Below are 22,115 nucleotides of genomic sequence, written 5' to 3' on the forward strand. Positions count from 1 at the left end.
GTCATGCAATCTTACCCAGAGTGCTCGAATGAATAAAACTGAAGGGAAAAATTGACATTTGACTGTCTCAAAGGGATGGAAACTGACTACTTCCCTATTAGTTTAGGTCTCAGTTCAGGGAAGCAGCCTCAAATAAGCTCAATTTTAAACATGTGCTATAAGTCAATTTATTACACATGAGTTTAAATGTGGTCTTAAGTCAAGTCTTATAAGGGTATGCTTGAGCATAAGTATTCCTTGTTTCTAGTCAGCATGGCCATCTTGCTGTAAAAAGAAGAAAATGTGTGTTGTAAAATAAAAATGCATGGTTCATTAAGCTCATTTTAATTCCTGAGGTTCCCACTAAACCCTCAGTGGTGTTAAAAATAGCACATATTTGCAAATCCAGGTGTAGGAATAAAATGGCATTGAGAGCCTTGGGAAAAACAAAACAAAACCCCCCCCAGAACAAAACGAAATAGGAAAAAAAATGAACAAAACTATTTGCAAAAGGAATGTGTGAAACACCACTGAACCTCTGCTCCCAAGTCAAGAGCAGGTGGGGCTCCAAGTTGGGATCTAGCACAGGGCAATTCATCAGCATTTGCATCACTCTGATGTTGCAGCATACCAGCAAAAAAAGCAAAAAGAAGTCTCTCTCTCACACAGAGGTACTGTTTAGTTTCCAAGAGACTAGCAAATAAAACTGACCAAACATGGGCCAGATCTCAAGATGGTTACTGGCAATTTGGTGTTAACACTATTACCCAAAAACACATAACATCTCATTAAAGGCATTTTAATTTACCACAGCATCTCCAAGATGTAATCTCCAGTTCTTGCCTGGGCAAAAAGAAAAAAGGAATTCTATTCCTTCCTACTGATCTCATTACCAAGTTTAACTTTAACACCACATTGGTTTTTATAAAACTATAGCTTATTGTGATTTCTAATTCACAGACCTCACAACTGACAGTTATAGCATCTGAATGGTTGTTCCTTCATTTTGGAAAATTTGGCTTAGTTCAAAGTAGGAGCTTGGAATTTCATTGAAGAGAGTTCATCTCACTGTAGCATTACTGCTTGTGCTAGTTTTCCATTCTGTAACTTAAAAGATCATCAGGATATAGAGAGAGGAATAGATTAGACTTAAACCACAAAGTCTTCATTATTGACTAGACAACTTGATAAACAGTCACAAGTCTTCATTCCTAGAACACAAACAGGGAAGAATTGGTGGGGAATGTAGTAGTGGATGGCAATTTGGGCAGTACTGATCATGAGATGACTGAGTTCAGGATCCTAAGGAAAGTAAGGATGGAGAGCAGCAGAGTAAGGACCCTGGACATCAGAAAAGTAGACTTCAACTCACTCAGGGAGCTTATGGGCAGAATCCCCCAGGAGGCCAGGCTGAGTGGGAGAGGAGTCCAGGATAGCCGGCTGTATTTTAAAGAAACCTTACTAAGGGTACAGGAAAGAACCATCCTGATGTGCAGGAAGACTAGCAAGTATGGCAAAAGACCAGCTTGGCTGAATGAGCTAAAATGCAAAAAGGAAGCTTACAAGTGGAATGACTAGGGAAGACTATAAGAGCATTGCTCAGGCATGCAGGGATGAAGTCAGGAAGGCCAAGGCACAATTGTAGTTGCAGTTAGCAAGGATGTGAAGGGTGATAAGAAGGGTTTCTACAAGTATGTCAGCAACAAGAGGAAGACTAGGGAAAGTGTGGGTCCCTTACTGAATGGGGAAGGCAACCTAGTGACAGCTGATGCAGAAAAAGGCATCAGTACTCAATGCCTTTTATACCTATCTTCACAGGCAAGGTCAGAGCTCCCAGACAACTGCACCTAGCGGCACAGTTTGGGGAGGAGGCAAGCAGCTGACAATAGGAAAACACACAGTAGGGACTATTTAGAGAAGCTGGACGTGTACAAGTTGATGGGTCCAGACGCAACACACCTGAGACCTAAGGGTGCTGAGGGAGTTGGCTGATGTGATTACAGAGCTGCTGGCCATTATCTTTGGAAACTTGTGGCAATTGGGAGAGGTCCCAGATGATTGGAAAAGGGCAAATCTAGTGCCTATTTTTAAGAAAGAGGAAAAGGAAGATCCAGAGAACTACAGACAGGCAGCTTCACTTCAGTTCCCAGAAAAATCATGGAGCAGGTCCTCAAAGAATCCACTTCTAAGCACTTGGAGGCAAAGGAGTAGTCAGCATGGATTCACCAGGGGCAAGTCATGCCTGACAAACCTGATTGCCTATGGTGAGGTGACTGGTTCTGTGGATACAGGGAGACCAGTGGAATTGCTATATCTTGATTTTACCAAGGCTTTTGGTGCGGTCTCCCACAACATTCTCACAAGCAAGCTAAGGAAGTATGGGCTGGATGAATGGACTATAAGGTAGATAGAAAACTGGCTGGATAAGCGGGTTCAAGTGGTAGTAATCAATGGCTCAATGTCTAGTTCTCAGCCAGTATCAAGTGGAATTATCTCAGAAGTTGGTCCTGGGGCCAGTTTTGTTCAATATCTTCACCAATGATCTGGAAATTGGATGGAGCACAGGCGATGCATGGGGTGGGTACAGGGGGCCACATGCCCCCTGAGAGTGCTGGTACCCCTTCCCTCCTCCTACCCAACAGCAAATGCTGCAGCTGGTAGGGGGACATGGAGTGCCCTCCCTGAAATTAGCTCCGGATCCTGCCCCCACACCAGTCATGTCCCATTGGTGCCCCCACCGGCTCGGAAGGCACCAGTCGCCCATGGAATGGAGTATACCCGCAGCAAGTTTTCAGATGACATCGAGCTTGGGGGAGTAGTAGATATGATGAAAGGTAGGGATAGGATTCAGAGAGACCTAGACAAATTGGATGATTGGACCAAAAGAAATCTCATGAAGTTCAATAAGGAAAAGTGCAAAATCCTGCACTTAGGTTGGAAAAGCCCTATGCACCAGTACAGACCGGGGACTAACTAGTGAAGCAGCAGCTCTGCAGAAAAGGACCTGGGTGGAGGTTACAGTGGACAATAAGCTGAATATAAGCCCACAGCGTGTCCCTGTTGCCAAGAAGGCTAACAGCATACTGAGCTGCATTCGTAGGAGTGTTGCCAGCAGATTGAGGAAAGTTATTCTTCCCCTCTACTCGCCACTGGGGAGGTCACATCTGGAGTACTGTGTCCAGTTTTGGACCCCCCACTACAGAAAGGATGTAAACAAGTTGGAGAGAGTTCAGCGGAGGGCAACAAATGTGGTTAGGAGGCTGGGGAACATGACTTCTGAGGAGAGGATGAGGGAACCGGGCTTCTTAGTTTGCAGAAGAGAAGACTGAGGGGATTTAATAGCAGCCTTCAGCTATCTGAAGGGTGGTTTCAATGAGGATGGTGCTAGAAATGTCCTTCAGTGGTGGCAGGTAACGGAACAAAGAGAAATGGTCTCACATTGCGGCAAGACAAGTTTCGGCTAGATTATTAGGAAAAACCTCTAGGAGGGTAGCAGAACACTGAACAGGTTACCCAGAGAGGTTGTGGAATCTCCACCCTTGGAGGTTTTTAAAACCAAGCTAGACAAAACTTTGGTTGGGATGATTTAGTTGGGGATGGTCCTGTTTTGAGCAGGGGGTTGGACTAGAGACCTCCTGAAGTCCCTTCCAACCCTCTTTTTTATGATTCTATAACAAGGTAATAGCAATAAAGTCAATTTAATCATAGCTGCTACAAAAATCTCAAGCAGCCATGGCAAGGATATGCCAATTCTTAAACATCTTGTTTGTCAAACCTGTAGTATCAACAGTAGGAACAACTAGAAAATTTCAGGAAATATTTAAAACTTTTCCATCCATATCACAAGAACAAACAGATGCTTCCCTTATATGAGGTGTTTTATCTGGTGCCCTCAAGTTTACTGGTTTCAAAATCGTTTGTGTTACTCCTGTCTGATGAACTTTTGCACAGGAATTGAGTGTCCAAAAAAGAAAGGAGAATTCACGTTAGAGGAAAAATGTGCTGGTGTTAGCCTCACCCCATTTCCATTATACCAAACGGCAACTATTGTTCAATTGCGATGCTGTTGGGGCCAGCACTGGTGTGGTACCTGAAAGCCTTTCCTGAATGTCCTGGCTGAAATGGGCTTCCTTGGGAGTACAGCTGCTGGTTTCCTGCAGTGGATGCTGAGGCCATCATTTTTTTATCCGCTAGAAAAATTACAAGAAGAAAAAAAAAAAATCTCAGGAAACAACAAAGACTATTAGTTGTTCACCAAAAAGTACAACAGTAGAAACGTACCACCTGTGTGGGATGGGTAATGCTCCGCTTTAATAATCTATGAACTAGTGCAATGAACAACACTGGAATGAAACCAACAGAGCTGTATGAAAATTAAATGGGGTTCTATAACTCTTGTGTAATTTTCCATTGTCTCCATTTCTTTGGTTAATCTTTCTGTCAAAATTTGTTCTACAGTCTGATTTCCTATACTGATTAAAAATCCTGGCGTTTGCACCACTTCTTCAGAGTTCTGAACTGGAGTTTATCTGAATTTTTCTTCCACCTAAAATGTGGTAATTTCTCCATTCCCATTAGCTCTGTATCCTAGGGAGTGTACATGACAGATATTAGTTTGAGATTACAGATTATTCAGCGTGGTCTAACTTCACATCAGTTTTGAGAAGTCTGGTCCCACCTAGCAGAGCTACTTGGTTTGTAGCAGAAGTTACAGAAGGGTTTTTTATTCCTTGCATCGGAAAGCTATTTGTACTCATTCACTGTCTAGCCTGTTTACGAAACAACTTTGTGGGGCAACGACTTGAATACACATTTTTTGGCAGCTCTGTTACCATTGGCTGAGGTATCCAGAGAATAGTCTACTGATGGACCGTTGAAGAGGGAATAAAGGAATAGACCCAGGAAGTGGGGGAAGTAGGAATGCAAGGAGCCTGCGGTATATGTGCTCCTACCCAAGCCCATTATTGAAACACTTCAGCTTCTGCACATTCTGGTATGGCCTGCAGGGTCTGCGGCAGCACCGTTACTACCTGTTTTCCAGGACTGACAAGAGCCCTGGACATAGAACAAGACTACACCATATGTACCGAGACAAAACAAAAGACCGGCCTCTGTCCTAAACAGCTTCTGATCTGCTCCCCTCTACAGGAGTCAAACTTTCATAACCGAGTCCTCCAGGCATTATGCTGGGATTTTACTCAGATCAGGCTGATCTGCAAACCCTTTCAATCCACATGAATTCCAATGAATTCAGCGAGAGTTTTGTCTCTGCAAGGTCAGCAGCTTATACGTGGGTGTGCAAACAGTCCCAAAGGCAAAACTTGAACCTCTTGGGGACTTTGCTCTGAAAAAAACTAAACAGATGCTTGGGTGGGTCATGTACAAGGATGCAGGCATCCCAAGGAAATTCAAGATTAGTGAAGACACACACTGGCACTGCAAATGAAACACATGCAGAGATGCCATTAACTTTTAGGTTCTCCCCTTGCACAGAAACAACAACAACAAGTTTACTCTTGTCACTAATCTCTTTACTTGCCCAAACAGCGCAGGGCAAACATGCTGCCACTCAATTACTTTACTTGAACATTTGTGTGTGTTCAAGCTAAAGGTGCACACTGCTGTAACAGAAACCAAAGCTCTGCAGCTGGCAGCTGTAACAATTCATACCCTTTGGTGACTGGTACAGCAGATCTGCAACAAATTCTCCCTATGGCCAAAGCACAAACTAACTTTGATGCTCTATTTTGCTAAGATATTTGGCTAGTACCTTGAGAAGGAACAGCAAGTCTCTGGTCTGAGAATGTACCTGTATGTAGTATTTGGGAGCCTCCTCTCAATTCTTGCTCAGTGAGCTACAGTTTCCAAAGTGGCTGGCAACCTTCATTTCCTTTTTAACAATATAAAATCCTTGCACCACCTTTCTTCCTTCACCTCTTGCAAGTGTTTGTTGCAATGCACCTCTGGTGGTTGTCTAAATAGGGCCCATTTTTTCTCTTTCCCCTATCTTTCTTCTGCTTCCCACTGATTTCATGTGATGTGCCCTTAGATAACAAAGTTTTAGCATAGAAATAGTAGGCCAGATCCCTGGCCAGGCTCCGAGGCCTCTGAGACATGAAGCTACTTTCAATGCTCAGGAATGATGTACCTGTTGACTTAAAAATTCCCTGATGACATGAATTTCCTCAGATGAAATGGAGTTCCCACTCCAGCCCTTTAAGCCATCTGAGGAAAACGGGATGTACAAGCCTGTTTTCACAAACTGCCAAAAGTGCTTCTGGAGGCCGCTGGCAGATGGAGCAGCTAAAGGCAGGCTTTCAGTGTGAACTACCAAGTATCAATGGGTGCCCACGCAAGCGCTTCAAGGACACCCCAAAGAGGTCCTTTTCTGCCTGCGGTATTGACCACAAGCTGTGGGAAACACAGGCTGCAGATCGTGATGCCTGGCGAATCCAATCAAAAAGTCAACAGCCCTCTTTGAGTGTGCATCGAGGAGAAGAGGAGGAAAGATGCACCCTCATCTAGCAGTAATCAAGTATACACATGTAACTGTTGCAGCAGGATTTGCCTCTCTGCAACTGGATTGATTAGTCACCAGCGGGTCTGCAACTGGTGTGGGCAGTTACCTTCCTAATACCTTTGTCTGCGAAGAACCACCACGAAGACTGAGCATCAGCAAAGGCATAAACTAGATTTTAGCTCCCTCCTGAGCTGGGCTGAGTATTCCTTTAATCGCATCTCATCTGGCCTATCCATCCTCCACCTCATTTTCTCTCGTGATTTACACCGCCTCTCAACTCTCGCACTATCACAGCAATACACACGAGTGCCATTTACTAATACTTCACGCTTTAAGTCTCCTCGTTTGAAATCCTCCCCTACTACTTGCACCTTCTGCCCTCACTAATCACCTATTTAATCTTCCCCTAACGTGGCCGCTGTTTCCATCCGATACCTACCATACCATGATCTGCAGAAGTGGGGCACAGTACTAACACAGAGCTTTATTTCTCAAAATGGTTGCTACTCAAAATGTGTCTATGGATGAAGTAAGAGATCTTTTCTTTCTTAGTCTGATATGCAGGTGATGTGTACCCAACCTCTTTTCCCCACTATATCAAACCTGAATGTATCAGCTCCAAACTATATTACAAACCATAGTGAAGAAACAGGTCTACTATCAACATTACACTAATGTCTGCATGCAGTGTGCAGGTTTGTCAATATTGTTTTTGGACAGTTCATCGCATCTAACTGAGAACCATCCCTTTTTAACATTAAAAAAACCTTGATTGTGGCTCCCATGAGAAATTTAGACAGGGATCATGTCCAAAAAAAAGCACGGCTTGTAAATTGATAAGGATGGAAAGAGAAATGGCATTTCCAAGGACATCACCTCTCCACTAACCTCGCAGCTTGCGAGACCCTTAACCCTAACCCAACCCAATAAGCAGTCCAGAGCTGCCTGAATGTGATCCAAGAAGGCAGCCAAAAAGTAAGATGTTCTCGCTTGGAAAAACATTCTAGTATTTAGGGTTGAAATCTTGCTACCTTCCAGCAGACCCTTTTTATGGCCTCAGTTGTTGACTTCACTGTAAGAGCAGATAGACTGGATGAACAGGAAAGCAGAAGTCCCAGCAACAGGAGGACAAAATATCAAGTCTAGATTGAAGTTACATTGCTTTCTCAGTTTGAAAAGGTCGAGTTATGCATACAGTGAGGTCATCCCCCTGTACCCCTGGAGTTGAACACAGCAGGCCATTTCCTCCCTTCGCTGCAAGAGACTTGCACATTCATTTATTTAAAACAAATGTGAAAACTTTTGTTTCAGTGGGAAGGTTAAGAACAATAAACAAGTAAAAAACAAACAAGGAAATTATTATAACTAGAAGGAATACAAACATCTGAAAACATCACCTATAAAAATAGGCTTAGAGTTAAAAAAACAAAACCACCAAAAAAATCAACCCCCCCCCCCCCCCCAAAAAAAATCCCTATCTTGATAGCACTGCTACTCCAGTCTTGCTCAATGAGATAAATGGGCATAACACTGTTGGAAAAAGGAACAGAGATATAAGCCTCAAGCCCTAGCAAGTGGATTTGCTTAAGAGTTCCACTGTAAAGGTTTTGCCCCAGGAAAAAAAGGATGGTTACTATATAAAAGCAACTCTGATTCAGAAACTGCCAGGGAAATATGCAGCTATATGAGAACAGAGAGCAGCTTCTCTAAATGAAGATAGTGCACAGTATTATTAACCTGATACTTTAAATTCTGGAGTTTCCCTCATTCTTTTTGTGGTGGAAAATGCTTAGTTAAGACAAATTGTAGGATACAGACATTCAGACTAATCTTGCTAACTGATCTGTCTCCCACAAATTCCTTAAGGTAGTGTTTTATGTGATGCAACAGCACTTAATACAGTATTAAATATTCAATACCAGAAGCTCTCACTTACAAGTACTTATTCCTGCAAACATCTCAGCAAACCTAGGATCCCTCTCCTGGGAGAAGATGGCATCTGGCTTCTCCACTGACTTTCCACCCTCATGAACATTAGCTGGTATGCTTGGAACAGGCACCTGTTGTTCACATATGAAAAAGAAAACGTAACTGTCTCCACCATATTTGATACCAGAACCTCAGGTACAGTCACAATGTATTTGTATTATATTCAACACCACAGTCAACTAGTCTCTGTTCTTTCATGCACAAAGATAAAGATCTATCCAGAGTTATCACCTGAGATAAGTCATAAGATGACAACCCATCCCTCTGATGCACTTCAAGCTCTGCTTGCTGTTGCTGAAGTTGTCTGCAAAATGGGAGGAAATAAGATAATTAAGTTACAAAAAGGAATGGGCTTGGCCCGTTCCCCTTTACATTCTCTTAACAATATGACAAGCAAATGAAACAGCTCTCAAGAATATCTGCTGGCAAGCCCTTTCCTGGAAAAGCACACTATTATTAACGCTTTCTTGTTGAGAAAATCTTTGCCACACATAGTCTGGGTGTACAGGACAGGGCTGCACCCTTGAATTCCCATCAACTTCACAGATACATAAGTGAGTAAGCAACACAGGATAGAGCCCAACCCTTCCCTAAATGATATATTGTGACAATGTCTCTTGGGTATTTTTACATTTAAAGATCACTAGGCAGACCCTTTTCTTGCTCCTATTGAATAAGAGCAAAATTCCTGTTGGCTTGAATGGAAGCAGGATCAAGCCTAGTCAAATGACCAAGAGGAAGCATTATTTCCTCATTTAGTTCACAAGCAGATTATGCCAAATGACTTATAGGCAGAAACGGCTGAGAATGTATAGTTAGCTATCAGAGGTTGTAGGGGACCAAAGAAACAAATACAGTATAACTTCATAAATCCTCGGGACCCAGCACCTGCTGGAAATTTGAAAATTCTGGTTTTTTTAAAACCGGGGGGCGGGTGAGGTAGCAGCGGCCACACACGGAGCGGGGTGGCGGACAGCAGTGGCAGCTGCCGTGTGCAAGCTTCTCCCTTTGTGTCTGGGGGAGCAAAGGGGGGAAGCTTAAGAGTGCCAGATTTTTGAGAATTCTGGATTTTTGATATCTGGATTTATGAGGTTATACTGTACTGAAAAAATACAGTGGTAAGAAATTGGCAAGGCAATAATGAAAAAAAGAAAAGCTTATTGTGTGCAGAACCATTCCTAGCAATCAACCCATTAAACATGATATAGGTTCATTTGTCTGTATCAGAACCTGCATCCTGGTTGTTCTCCAAATGCTTTCTGAGGCAGAACATCTCAAGAAATAAATTATTTTTATATTTACAGAAGACATTGTATAAAATCCATTTCTGTCGACAACTGCTACAAAAAACTCAGGTCTCATTTTAAACCTGAGAAGAATGAAGAAATTATGTAATTTAAATGAATAAGAACCCCTGCAGGTAATAGCCTTAATCCAATTATTACAACTAGAAAAATTAAATGTGCAATACCAACAGAAAATACTTCAAAAGAAACGGACAGAGTTAATAAACATGCCAGCATAAGGCAACTCAATTTGTCAAAACCTTTTCTCTAAATCCTTGAAACACAGACATAATTTGTGTTCAGTGTCAGGCACTGTTACTTAACTACAATGAACCAGATAAAGTTATCTGAAACCTTGAGATACAACTGGCTGTATTTATAGTCTACAGAAGGTCCAGGGGAACTGGGGGGGTAGGGGAGGAGGGAAGACACAACATGACGATATAATCTTATTAACTATAATAGCTTATGTAAGGTACAAGCCATATATATATTTTATATCTAAAATAATATACTAAATATATTAAGAGGCATGGTAAAGACCATATATACATACATATATACACATGCTCTTTACCATGCCTTTTAATATATTTAGTTCCTTCTGCAGCAGTTCTTCATCCTGTTTGATTCCCTTTTAAAGACATAACCTCATTCTTTAATTAATGCCTTTTTAAATATCTGGATCGGTGACAGTAGTTAACTCTATATGAATTTTAGAAGTTTCCCAAAACATACCACTAACCATGCAAAATGCAACTGTAGAATAGAACTTTCTTTTATGAGGCTAAAATGTGAACAGGTTAAAATTAAAGGGGAAAATTCTAGAGATTTCAGGGTCATGATTTTGCCTTTAAAATCTATTCTTGCACAAGTAAACTGCTCGACTCCTTTCATAGATTAGATAGGTAGAAATCTTAGCAGTCTAATACAGTCCACGAAAATATGGTTGTCATGAGGTGGGTCAAGATAGTGAATGGAGAAGTGATCCTCACAAAACTGGGGTCAAACTCAGAGGGCTTTGACTACTAGGACAAAGATCTTGAATAGGCCTTTTTTTTTTTTTTTAAATATACTCTGTGGAGCCAGAGTGAAGTACACAGAAGATACATTCATGCTAACCTATGCTACTGAAAATGCAATGCCAACGTTTGTACCAGGTGGAGCCTTTGTACTAGTTGGGGCTACCAGAGATCCCTGTGGGACCTCAATGCACAGATCACTGTGGCCAGTTCTGTGTCTATATCCAGTAGGATCACCATTTAATATTTTAAATATCCACTCCAGGTGGAAAGAAATGTGCGTTTTTTTTTAAATGGTGGCTACTTGCACATCCATTAATATGGAAGGTCCAGAAGGAGCTGCAAGTTAACATAAAAAATCTGAGCAGATGCCTTTGAGAATGGGGGAGTAGTAGCTTTAAACTGACTGATCTTTCTCCAAACGCTGACCTTTGGCCAACTACGGAGAAGACTGGGAAACAGGTCTGTTCCCATTTAGCATAACGGGGATGTAGAGTTTAGTGTTGTTATACTGTTGTATGGTCCCAACAGCTCTCCTGACTTCTGTACATCTGGTGTACATAACATATTTACTCACATACCATATACACTTTGCCAAAAAATCAGCACACTGCTGCCCCTCTCCTTTCCATCCCAAGTTGGGGTGCGTGTCTTAAGTGGGGAAGATAATTCTCCACCTGGAACAGAAACACCCTGCTTTGATTCTTGCTCCACCAAGCAGCAGCACTGGCATTTCCATTCAGGCAGCAGAGGGAGTCAATGGCCTTTATGGTTCACTGTTCTTCACTCCAAAGCTGTTAATGATTGCCTTTCCCTTTTAATGGTCTTGGTGTTCCACTAATCATGCTAACCTTTCTTTCGGCAATTTTGCATCCTACTTGCTACTCCTGGTTTCTGCCCTCCTGTTACATACTCCTGGAAACTCTTTAGCTCTTTTCAAAGTCCACTCCTGGAGACGAGTCTTCTGCAGCAGCTAGGGTTTCAACTTTTGGTTAAACAGGAAAGGGAAGGTGCATGAGCTCTGTCCCTGCTCGATACAATCATAATAACTCCATGCAGTCAAAAACGCTTTTTTCTTTATTCTGACTGCCCAAAAAGAGGTGTGCTTCTTATTTGGGGGTGAGAGACATGCAAAAAAATATGGAAAATATTGACTGTTACATGGCAGAAGACATCTCCAATAACGGTTTTGGAGATGGAGAAATACTTGCCCCAAAACTATACGGGTTTGGTTTAAGGCAAAGGCCTAGAGTCATCTCAGGGCATTATGAGTTTGAAACTTTATCCTCTTAAAGAGCAGGACAGAACTATGTGACAATCAAGAAACACTTCAGGCTACATACCCTTCCTTAACTTAATGCTGTTTCTACAGAATACCATCTTTTATCTGAATTTCTTACCTCCAATAGCTGAAGAGAAGTGAGGAGGATAAAATGTGACTTGCAATGGTTTTGTTATTACTTCCTGTCTTTTGGTCACAACTACTGAGATTATTTATGGCCTAGGGGCTCAGAGACTTGTGACCCTCACACCATGGTCTAAAACTTATTGTGCCCTGTACCCTGCTACTAGGGACATATTGACAGGAAAACCGAAGCCAAAGCTACAACCTGGGAATGAAAATTAGAACAATCAGACTATCAGGCAAATAAAATTCCTGTACGTAACACCCAGTGCTTCAGGCTGTTGCACTCTCCTGAAGGGCTAGTTGGTCCAAGCGATAGGAACAGCAAGCCATTAGGCCCTTCTCTCAAGAAGATACTACAGCTGCAGACGTGTCAGTGGAAGGAAAGGTGTTTCCAGATGCTAAGGATGTGGAGCTCAAAGGTTAGTTGCTTTGTGGGTGGTGACAGTTTTGGACCCGTTGAGAATGAAAACCACTCAAATTTCAAATGATTGGAGGCATACTGCCAGACAAATTCAGATGAGACATTACGTGCATATCTTTCACAAGGAGAGTAAAAGGGAAAGGTGGGATCCTGTCCCTTGCAGGATCCCACCAGATGGTGGTGTAGGTACAAGGGCCACCCAGACCTTTGATGCATATACCTAGGCAAGAATTTTTGGAGGAGTGGAGGCTGCCCTGATTGCCCATCCTCCCGTTAGGCCACTAAGACAGAATCCAAAGACCAGACTGAATCCACGACTGCAGTTGTATAAGTACCTGGGAATTGAACCCAGGTTTCCCACGGGATAGACAAGGAGTCTACCACTGAACCACAGGGGACTCTTTCAAAGCAGATGGTACTTTCTGGAAGATAAGTTAGACAAATTGGAAGTTACAGGGGAGAAATGTTCTGGCCTGACACAAATACTCTAAATATTTCTTTTGGCTTCAATGTCTATAAAAATATAACTGAATACTTTTTGTATCATATTTTGCAAAAAGAAAAGTTAGCTCTCAGGTTATCAGAGGACGATGAGTTTCCCTTGTTATTTTATCAAACAGAAGTGGAATTTCTAAAAATTAATTCTGTCCGTAGAAAGATTTATTATTAAGAAAGCAGAACACACATGGTTTTCCAGTAAAACTCCAGGAGGTAAATTTACAGAAAATCTATGAGGAAGTTTTTCCAAACACCATTCTTTGCAGCATAAAGACCCATTATAAATTTGTTGTTAATTCAAAAGCTAATTACACTGGTTTCAATTATTTTTACCATCAACTATCTAGTGCGTGCATCAATAAACAGTATTTTAGGTCTCTTTTATTATGCATAAAGTATGTTTTCTTGATTCACCCACAGATATACAAATAAGCCACACAAAACAGCATACTTAATTAATACCATTTATTTTGCAGGCACTTGTCTAACACTTTCCCACCCTCCTCTATTTGAAAATGCTCATCAGTAAGACTTGTTAAGCTACAACATAAATATCAATGAGCCCACAAGGCTAAATGCAAATCTAGTTTACCAGAAAAAACAAATATTTGAGTACATCTTCACTGCACTGGATTTTGTGTCAACAAGGCTACTCATGATTTAGATTAAAATTTACTAATATTGCAACATGATATTTTAAACCTTATAGAAAAGGTATAATGTTTCTGAGTGAAGCTGCACTAGGAATCTTGCTACTGACATTAGTCTCAATATTCCCTATCAGTCTGCCCTTTTGAATGAGTGAGCATTACTAAGGACCTACTTAATTTGTGGTTTCGTGGATTTCACGGACACCGCGAAATCTGGGACCGTCTGTGAAGTCAACAACAACAAAAGCATTAATAAAAATAAAATGCTGGACTGGGAAGCCAGATGTCCTTTCTGCCAGGAGAGGACGGCGCCAGCTGGTAGGGTGGCACCAAGGGCAGCACACAAGATGGCAACTGCCTCCTGGTCCTCCTCCCCTGCCAGGGCTTCTCCGCCAATCAGTGCTGAGGGGCGGGGCCACACGAAAGTCAGCCAGCAATCACGATGGCAGCCATCCCTTGATCCCATTCCCTCCCAGGGTCTCTCCATCAATCAGCGCTGACTGTAGAATTAGAACTTTATGCCACATAAACCCACGAAAACTGGCAAGTCCCCCTGCAATTTAGGCAGTCCTCTAATCATTACACACATGGATCCCTTTCTTCATTACATTTCCAAATCGGATATGTAAGGATTGGAGCAGCCACGGTGGTTTCAGCAAAACCCAGCCATCTTGTGCTGATTTGCAAGTGAAAGCCAACACCACCCAGGTTTTCATTTTAGATTCATGGCTTAGAGAAAGCAGTGAAAGATAGATTTTCTGGCTAACAGATGATAGCCAACATAGCAAGTGGTATATTGTCTGGGTCAACAGAGAGTGCTGCATAACTGCTGGAATTCCTGGCTCACTATCAGATTGTGCGTAAAACTAGGAAATCCTCTGACTTGACACAGGTGCTCAATAAATCTAAAGGATCGGATAACTAATATTGAGTTGTTGAAGTAAATGCTGGCAAAGAAGGCTTTATACAAAATCTCCCTTTCAAAATGGAGATATTTGTAGGTGAGTATGTTCTTTGTATAAATGCTAGGCTTACCAGATTGTTGTCCTACCTTCAAAGAGGTCAAGAAGAATATGAATTTCTAGAGTGGCCAATTTTCTCAGTAAAGGAGAACAGACTTTGTACACGAGCTATCCTCCTCAGTCTGTTTTATTTACAATAGTGGCACAAAGTTCCTTTTACTACTTTGAATAAAGAGGGACTAATAGAAAAAGCAGCAGCAGAGCATAACAGTGTTTTTAAGAAATTCCACTTTGCAGGTCACTATAAAATCTGTCTCTTTTTATGCAAGTTTGTTGTTTCCCTACTAAAGTTATTATAACTAAAGGATAAAGATCCTACTACAACCTGATCAAATAGCCCACAAGTGGCAGAAAGATGAGAAATTAAAGTTTTACTATCTGTATTATGGACCTGTAATCTCTCTAGCTCTGTTACGCATAAATCTGAAGCACCCAGTGATTCACACAGCGTTCTGTTCCTGGTTGTGACCTGTATGGATCATTCAGGCGAAGGCAATGTTTTCATCAAAGAATCTTGTTGCACGAGTCTAGAATTTGTTCATATGTACAAAGAAATACACGTCAGCTGGGAATACAAAAATGAAAATATTAACATCTGCAACGGTCAGAAAACAAGCCATTTCTCCTCTAAATACACACAGGATTTCAGAACTTGCTCACTCAGTCCAGGCGAGGTGGGAGTCATTCAAATGCAAAACAGTCTCTGTACATTAAATCTCACTCACAATTTTTTCTCAGGAAATCAAAGTATTAATAAAACAGGAAGATGTGGTGAGGGAAAGTCTAATATACGGCTCTCCTTTTCAGAAGAACATAGCACAAATGCTAAACATTAAATGCTTCATTTTTCCAGGAAGTTTGTTTTGGATGATTATATCCAAAAGAAACTCAGCAAACTTTTAAGCAAGAAACCAAGTGACCGTTTGAACCTAATGTTTAATTATTCTTCTATATAGAAATCAAGGTTGGAAAGTCATCTGTTACAGGGCCCAAAAGAAGTGGGGGGAGGGCGGAACCCAACTATGATCATCACTGCCCTCTGCAGTCCTCTTGGAAAACTTAAACAGGATTTAGGGACCAATATAAAAATGAAAGTTTTCTATAAACAGGCTATAATACACAAGCACCAATGAATCTTAAAAGAAAATAAATGTATATATTTGGAATATATATATAAATGTATATAATGGAATTTACATTTTCCTGGAGCCTTATCTAAAAAATTTAGGGCAATTTTTTCCCACCCCACATCTTGATTCTAGGATGATTATTAGGGATGTGCAAAATGGGCTGTATTTAATTTGGATTTGGCTCAAATTGGGGACAGTGATTTGATTTGGCCGAATCCATATCTGAAGATCGATGCTGATTCAGAGAATCAGCGATTCAGCTATAGACACAGCTTTGAATGTTTTTTCTACATACCTTGAGGTACCAGACATGGCTCATGAATGCTGTGATTGTGGGGCAGATGGAGTATCCCACAGGAACACAGGGGTCCCCCCACATGCTTAGCAGTGGGCCTCAAAGTGGACTGGAAGTACTTCCGGTCCACTTCCAGGTCTGCCTGGGAGTGCACTGGGGGGCCCCACCACGCCCTCCCAAGTTTGGCAATTGGCCTGAGGGGGACCCCGGGTGCTCCCTGAGATCCAGGGGGCATTAAGCCAGGGGAAGGGTCCCCCATGCTCTCTGCGGTGGACCCAGAAGTGGACTGGAAGTGCTTCTGGTCCACTGCTGAGCATGCTGGGGACCCCCCACACTCCTGTGGGACACTCCATCTGTCCCAGCATTGCAGCACTCATGAGCCTCGCTGGTACCTTGAGGTATGTAGAAAAAACATTTAAAGCCGTGACTATGTCTGAATCATCAAATCTCTTGGAATCGAATTCAATTTGGAGAGATTAAAGGGTTTTCTGATTCTATTCACATTCGGCCGCCAAATCGAATCAACGACCAAAGCTTTGCACAGCCTTAGCGATTATCAAATGTATAAACAAATCAAACTGTCTGATTTCTCATGCACAACTGTTTATAGCTATTATAGAGAATATTGTACCTATCTTGTCTTTAGGTCACACAGGTTGTTCAGGCCAATATCCATGTACAGATTACTGAATTACAGATTATCCATGTACTGAAATGCAAAGTAGATGCAAAATCACTGCATCACATCCATGAGTCATACAAAACGCAGCACGCGAACTGGACGTTAATTCTGAAAATGTGGTCCTTAAGATGTTGAGTGTCATGTGTACGCAAGTGATTAGAGGGTAGAAGTCATTAGAACTAAAACACTTTACACCCTGTGCTAAAATACCCAGAAAATCTTAATTCAGTATGTGCCTTGAGTAATAAAGAAACACACTGAGCATAACAAGATCTACTGAGACATTATGGTAAAAACACCATTGTGCGCATCTTTTTGGAGAGAGGGAGGGAACGGAGGATATAATCAGAACAAGACATGGATAAATATGTGTTCCTCCTAATATAGTACTTAAAGTTTTAAGCTTTAAAAATCAGATTTATATCGTCTCATATGTCTCCACAGAAGTAAGGAAGGCAAAACACATTTAGCGATATCATCTTGTATAAAAGATAAAAAGGAAACATCCTCTGTTGAATGAACAGCAGCCAATTTCCAAATTAGGGCTGGTTTGTTTTCAAAACTTACTAAAGATAGATATGACAAGATGCAGAAACTGGCACAATCTTATTCACCCCAGTAGATACTAGGATGCTAATATGTACAGTCTAGAGCAGTACAAACTAGGTATTCCAGAGGCCAAACTTAGACCTCAAGACTTCTGGAATAAAAGCCTAGTTAGAGCAGTCAGGATCCAGTTTCCAGCAGCTGCCTATAATGCTGGATGCCTGTTCTTGCATACATTAATGATTAGGAACAGACATGTGGAAATGCATTCTCTTTGCACACACAAATATATTTGTATGTGCTAGTCAGACTGGGGGACAACTGTCTCTCTGACTGCTATATCCAGGACGGATTTGTGCTAAATAAAAACCACATCCACTTCTTCAGGAACAATGGTTAGGATACGTGAAAGTGAGGATATTGAGAGTAAGACTAGAAATTTGACCTCTATGGTTTCACTGTGAAGCAGGCTTGGACAACTTTCATAAGCAACAATCTAGAAAATGGGGATCTCAGAGGAAATAAGTATGTACTTCTCATATCAGAGGAAAGAATATAGCACGTGTTTGTAATACACAAACTCCAAAGCCACGGGAGACTTTGTTGCGCTACTGAACCTCTCAGAGAACATCTACGTTAGTTAAGTGCTTGTTCAGCATTCCATTCTCCATCCTAACAGCTCTATGCTTTGAAACTAGCATTTTCCTTTGGGTTAACACTTGGCAAAAACCACAGCTCAGTCCAGAAGCACGTAAAAGATTAAGCTCATCTTACAATAAAAGCCACAAGTGAAGAAACACATTTAAAACCCCCTATAAAATAATGGTTTTATTCTTCCTAGATTTGCTTCAACAGCTGCTGGCTTAGAGAGTGTCAGCAGCTTCATGAAGTTATGCGCTGATCGAGGCACTGCTGAATTCTTAGGGATGCTTTTCCTTTGCAAGCGGTTCCCAGATATCAACTTTTGGATTAGACACCTACTTAGTGACATAGTTAATAAATTCTGCAAGCATAACTTAAGACACACAGTAACTTGAACATATGGCTTTCTGACCTTGACAAGTCATTGCATATGCTCAGCCCCCATCCTAAGGTAAGATTCTGATTCTCTTCTCACCCCAGATTCAAAAGGAGCCATGCTGACACTCATAGCCAATGCAATGTTCAGTGTTAGAAGCCAGTATGCTCCCACCCCACTCTATTCAGGCTCCATTTGAAAGCTCTCACTGACTCAAAAACAGTACGGATGACTCAAGAAAATAAGGACAATCTACAACTGGGATGGATGACAATACATAAGAGACTGAACAAAGATTTTAGAGGGTGCCACTCTTTGGAAGTGGTTCCCCAGCTTTCTCTTTGTGCTTATGAACAGCGAGGCCCTTTCTCCAGAATCTCTACAGACCTAAACTGATTTCAGACTAGCTTTCAAGAGGCGAAAGTCACTGAAGCTTGTTACTCACTGCCTATGTTATTCTGTTCAGGGCAGATGTTCTGCCATTGGAGGCCTGGCTACTAGATTAGAACGAAGTGGATCAGGCTTGTTGGGCTTTTCTGGTTAAATAAATTATAGCTGATTATCTCTGACTCACCTAGACATTAGTTACGGACACACCGTAGGTTACAGAATTAAATAGAAACATCTACTTGTTCGCTCTTGTAACACATACTAGTACAGATCAATTAAACTGGAAACAGCTAATCATGAGAATCTGCACTTGAGTTTTTACCTGGTTTATAATAGTATATAATGCAACTAGATTAGATGTTCTAAAGAGAGAGTATATGAGATCCACAAAAAATACGTACTTAACATTAGTGTTGGTGCAAATTATGTATTCAATCTCATCAGAATAAGGATTCTGAAAAGTGAAGCTGCTGGTCCTGATCAACATCCATTCCCGATTTTTGGTACGAAAACGATACATCACAGATAAGACTTGGCCTTTCAGTTTCACCACCTGTAAAAGTATTTGTAAAGGTTACTGACAACAGACTATTATCTGACATACAAGCAAACACCACAGTGAGGTGAACAAAAACAAAGACAGAAGAGGAATAAGCACAACCACCCAAAGCCACTCTGTTTGCAGTTAGCTCCTTCAGGAGTAAACCAGTATTAAATTATATCTGCTTCCAATTTGAATGCAAGTACGGTATGCACTCAAGGATTTCCCTTTCAGCCCACCATCAAGGGATTAAAACCCTGGTTTAACATGTAACACATTAACATGTTTTGATAGGAATCAAATTGCACCATCGTTTCCAAGTACAAATATTTTCAAATAAATCACAAGGAAACTCTGTACAGCATGCAGAAACAAATGTCCACAAGATGAAAGATCATTGTACCAGGGCGTCTCATTATCTGCTTCTTCATCTGGATTCTTAGGTCCCTGACAGACCTTGGATTTAAGACATGATTAACTGGTTAATCACATCTTAAATAGTGACCTGGCCACACATTTATTCAATTACTGCCATGATAAAACAAGGAATAAGCCACAAAGGTATCATACAAAATATGTGCAATAACATTGCTGTTGGTTCTTATCACACCTTTAATTGAACATATGGTCAGTGCTCCCAGCCTCCAGAGCACACCAGACCTCCTCAAGGCTCCAGAGGCTGAGAGCACTGGTTAGCTGGGGGTTTCCAGCCGGGGGGTGGAGCCCTTGGCTCTGATGAACTCGCGCAGTTGGAAACACCCATCAGCTGATTGGGGCACTCAGCCAAAGGCTCCCCCGTGCTTTCTCTACTGGAGGCCCCAATCAGTAGGGACTTACTTAATTTGCGGGTTTGCAAATTTTGTGGAAACCACGAAAACTAGGACTGTCTGCAAAATCCATGAAATTAACCAAAAAACCCAATAAAAATAGAAAGATGGCTCCCCACTGGGAGCCAGTGGTCCTTGCTACTAGCGGGGGAAGGTAGTGGCTGGCATGAAGGGCAACGATGTTACGGCAGCTGCCCACTCATCCCTTCTCGCCCCGCCAGGGCCTCTCCACCAATCAGTGCCGAGAGGCGGGGTTGCTGTGGAATGCCTGCAAAAATCAGCTCTGTGTGCTTGCCACAATTTAAGTAGGTTCCTACCAATCAGCTGGAGGGCTCCCAGTCAGGGGAGCACACTGGAGCCAGGCTTGCTACTTGCTAGTGCAGGGGGAGCCTCCAATCATGACCTTGGACTCCCCCTGAACCAGCAACATGGTGCAATGGGATCTGATGCTTAAACACACAATCACCCCTTATGCCATGCACATGTGGTATGGCAGGAAGCATCATCATTGGGATCATGCACCAGATTCCATTGAACTTTTCATTTAATGTCTGTCTGCAGCCTTAGCTACAGATCATAGTTGTGATGCACCAAACAATTTAATAACAGAAGAAAGCTCCTAAAGTCTTTGGACTCTTACAAAACAGACCTGGTTATTAGGGCTGTGCAAAGCTTTGGTCCCCAATTCAATTTGACGGAGATTTGGCCCGATTCAGTGGCCGAATCTCCAAATCTGAATCAAGTCAGAGGACACTTTAATCTCTCCGAATCGAATTGGAATCAGAAAGATTTGGAGATAGACACAGTTTTAAATGTTTTTGCTATGCACCTTGAGGTAGCAGGTGGCTTGTGAATGCTGTGATGTTGGGGCGCATGGAGTATCCCACAGAACCATGGGGGGTCCCCAGCGCGCACGGCAGCAGACCCGGAAGCGGACCAGAAGCACTTAAGCACTTCTGGTCCACTTCTGGGTCTGCTGGAGTGTGCAGGGCAGGAAGGGGCCCACCATGCCCCCCCCAGCTTGGCAACTGGTGCCTCCTGGGTCTTGGGGAGGCATCTGAGGTCCCCCCCACGGCCAACTGCCAAATAGGGAGTATGGAGGGGCCCCCCAGCGCACTCCTGGGCAGATTCAGAAGTGGACCACAAAAAGTACTTCTGGTCTACTTCCGAGTTTGCTGCCAAGCAAATGGAGGGCCCCCCCCCTCAGCCACGCTCTTGTGGGACGCTCCATCCACCCCAGCATCACAGCATTCACAAGCTGTGCTGGTACCTCAAAGTACGTAGAAAAAACATTTAAAGCTGTGTCTATGTCTGAATTGCCAATTCTCTGAATCAGCATCGAATCTTCAGATTTGGATTCGGCCGAATCGAATCAGGGACAGTGATCCAAATCAATGACTTTAACTACTGTCCCTGATTCCGGCCAAATCCGGATCTGAATCATATAGGGCCTGCTTCACACACCCTTACCGGTTATTTGTCACAAAGTGATCCTTTCACTGTTATGCCTGAATATTGTGTCAGAGGAAGTAAGTCATAGAATTGTGGAAGTCGGGTCAGAAGGGACCTTGTAGATCTTCATGTCCGACCCCCTGCCTGGGCAGGAGAAAAACTGGGCTCAGATGACTCCAGCCAGGTAGGCATCAAGCCTCCTCTTAAAGACCCCCAGGGTAGGACCTATCACCACTTCCCTTGGAAGTTGGTTCCAGATCCTAGCCGCCCTGATGGTGAAGTAGTTCTTATGGATGTCTAATCTAAACCTCCTCTCCAACCACTTCTGGCCGTTATTCCTTTTTATGCCAGGGGGCACTCGGGGAAACAAGGTCTCTCCCAAACCCTTCTGGTCCCCCCTAGTGAGTTTACAGATGGTCACCAGGTCCCCCCCTCAGCC

The 22,115-nt window shown here is 42.3% G+C and overlaps 1 protein-coding gene across 2 annotated transcripts in view; it reads right to left on the minus strand.

The window, feature by feature from the left end:
• ARNT2 (aryl hydrocarbon receptor nuclear translocator 2) overlaps positions 1 to 22,115 on the minus strand; it is a 160,219-nt gene that overhangs the window by 13,986 nt on the left and 124,118 nt on the right. For both annotated transcript variants that reach the window (XM_019533707.1, XM_019533706.1), the window contains 4 exons: positions 19,258 to 19,409; positions 8,720 to 8,792; positions 8,436 to 8,559; positions 4,070 to 4,169 (listed from right to left, as the gene is read on the minus strand). In XM_019533707.1, coding sequence (XP_019389252.1) covers positions 4,070 to 4,169; positions 8,436 to 8,559; positions 8,720 to 8,792; positions 19,258 to 19,409 — 449 coding nt within the window. The remainder of the gene's footprint in view (positions 1 to 4,069; positions 4,170 to 8,435; positions 8,560 to 8,719; positions 8,793 to 19,257; positions 19,410 to 22,115) is intronic.

This window comes from Crocodylus porosus, unplaced genomic scaffold (assembly GCF_001723895.1).
Source record: "Crocodylus porosus isolate Cpor-Errol unplaced genomic scaffold, CroPor_comp1, whole genome shotgun sequence".
Lineage (NCBI taxonomy): Eukaryota > Metazoa > Chordata > Crocodylia > Crocodylidae > Crocodylus > Crocodylus porosus.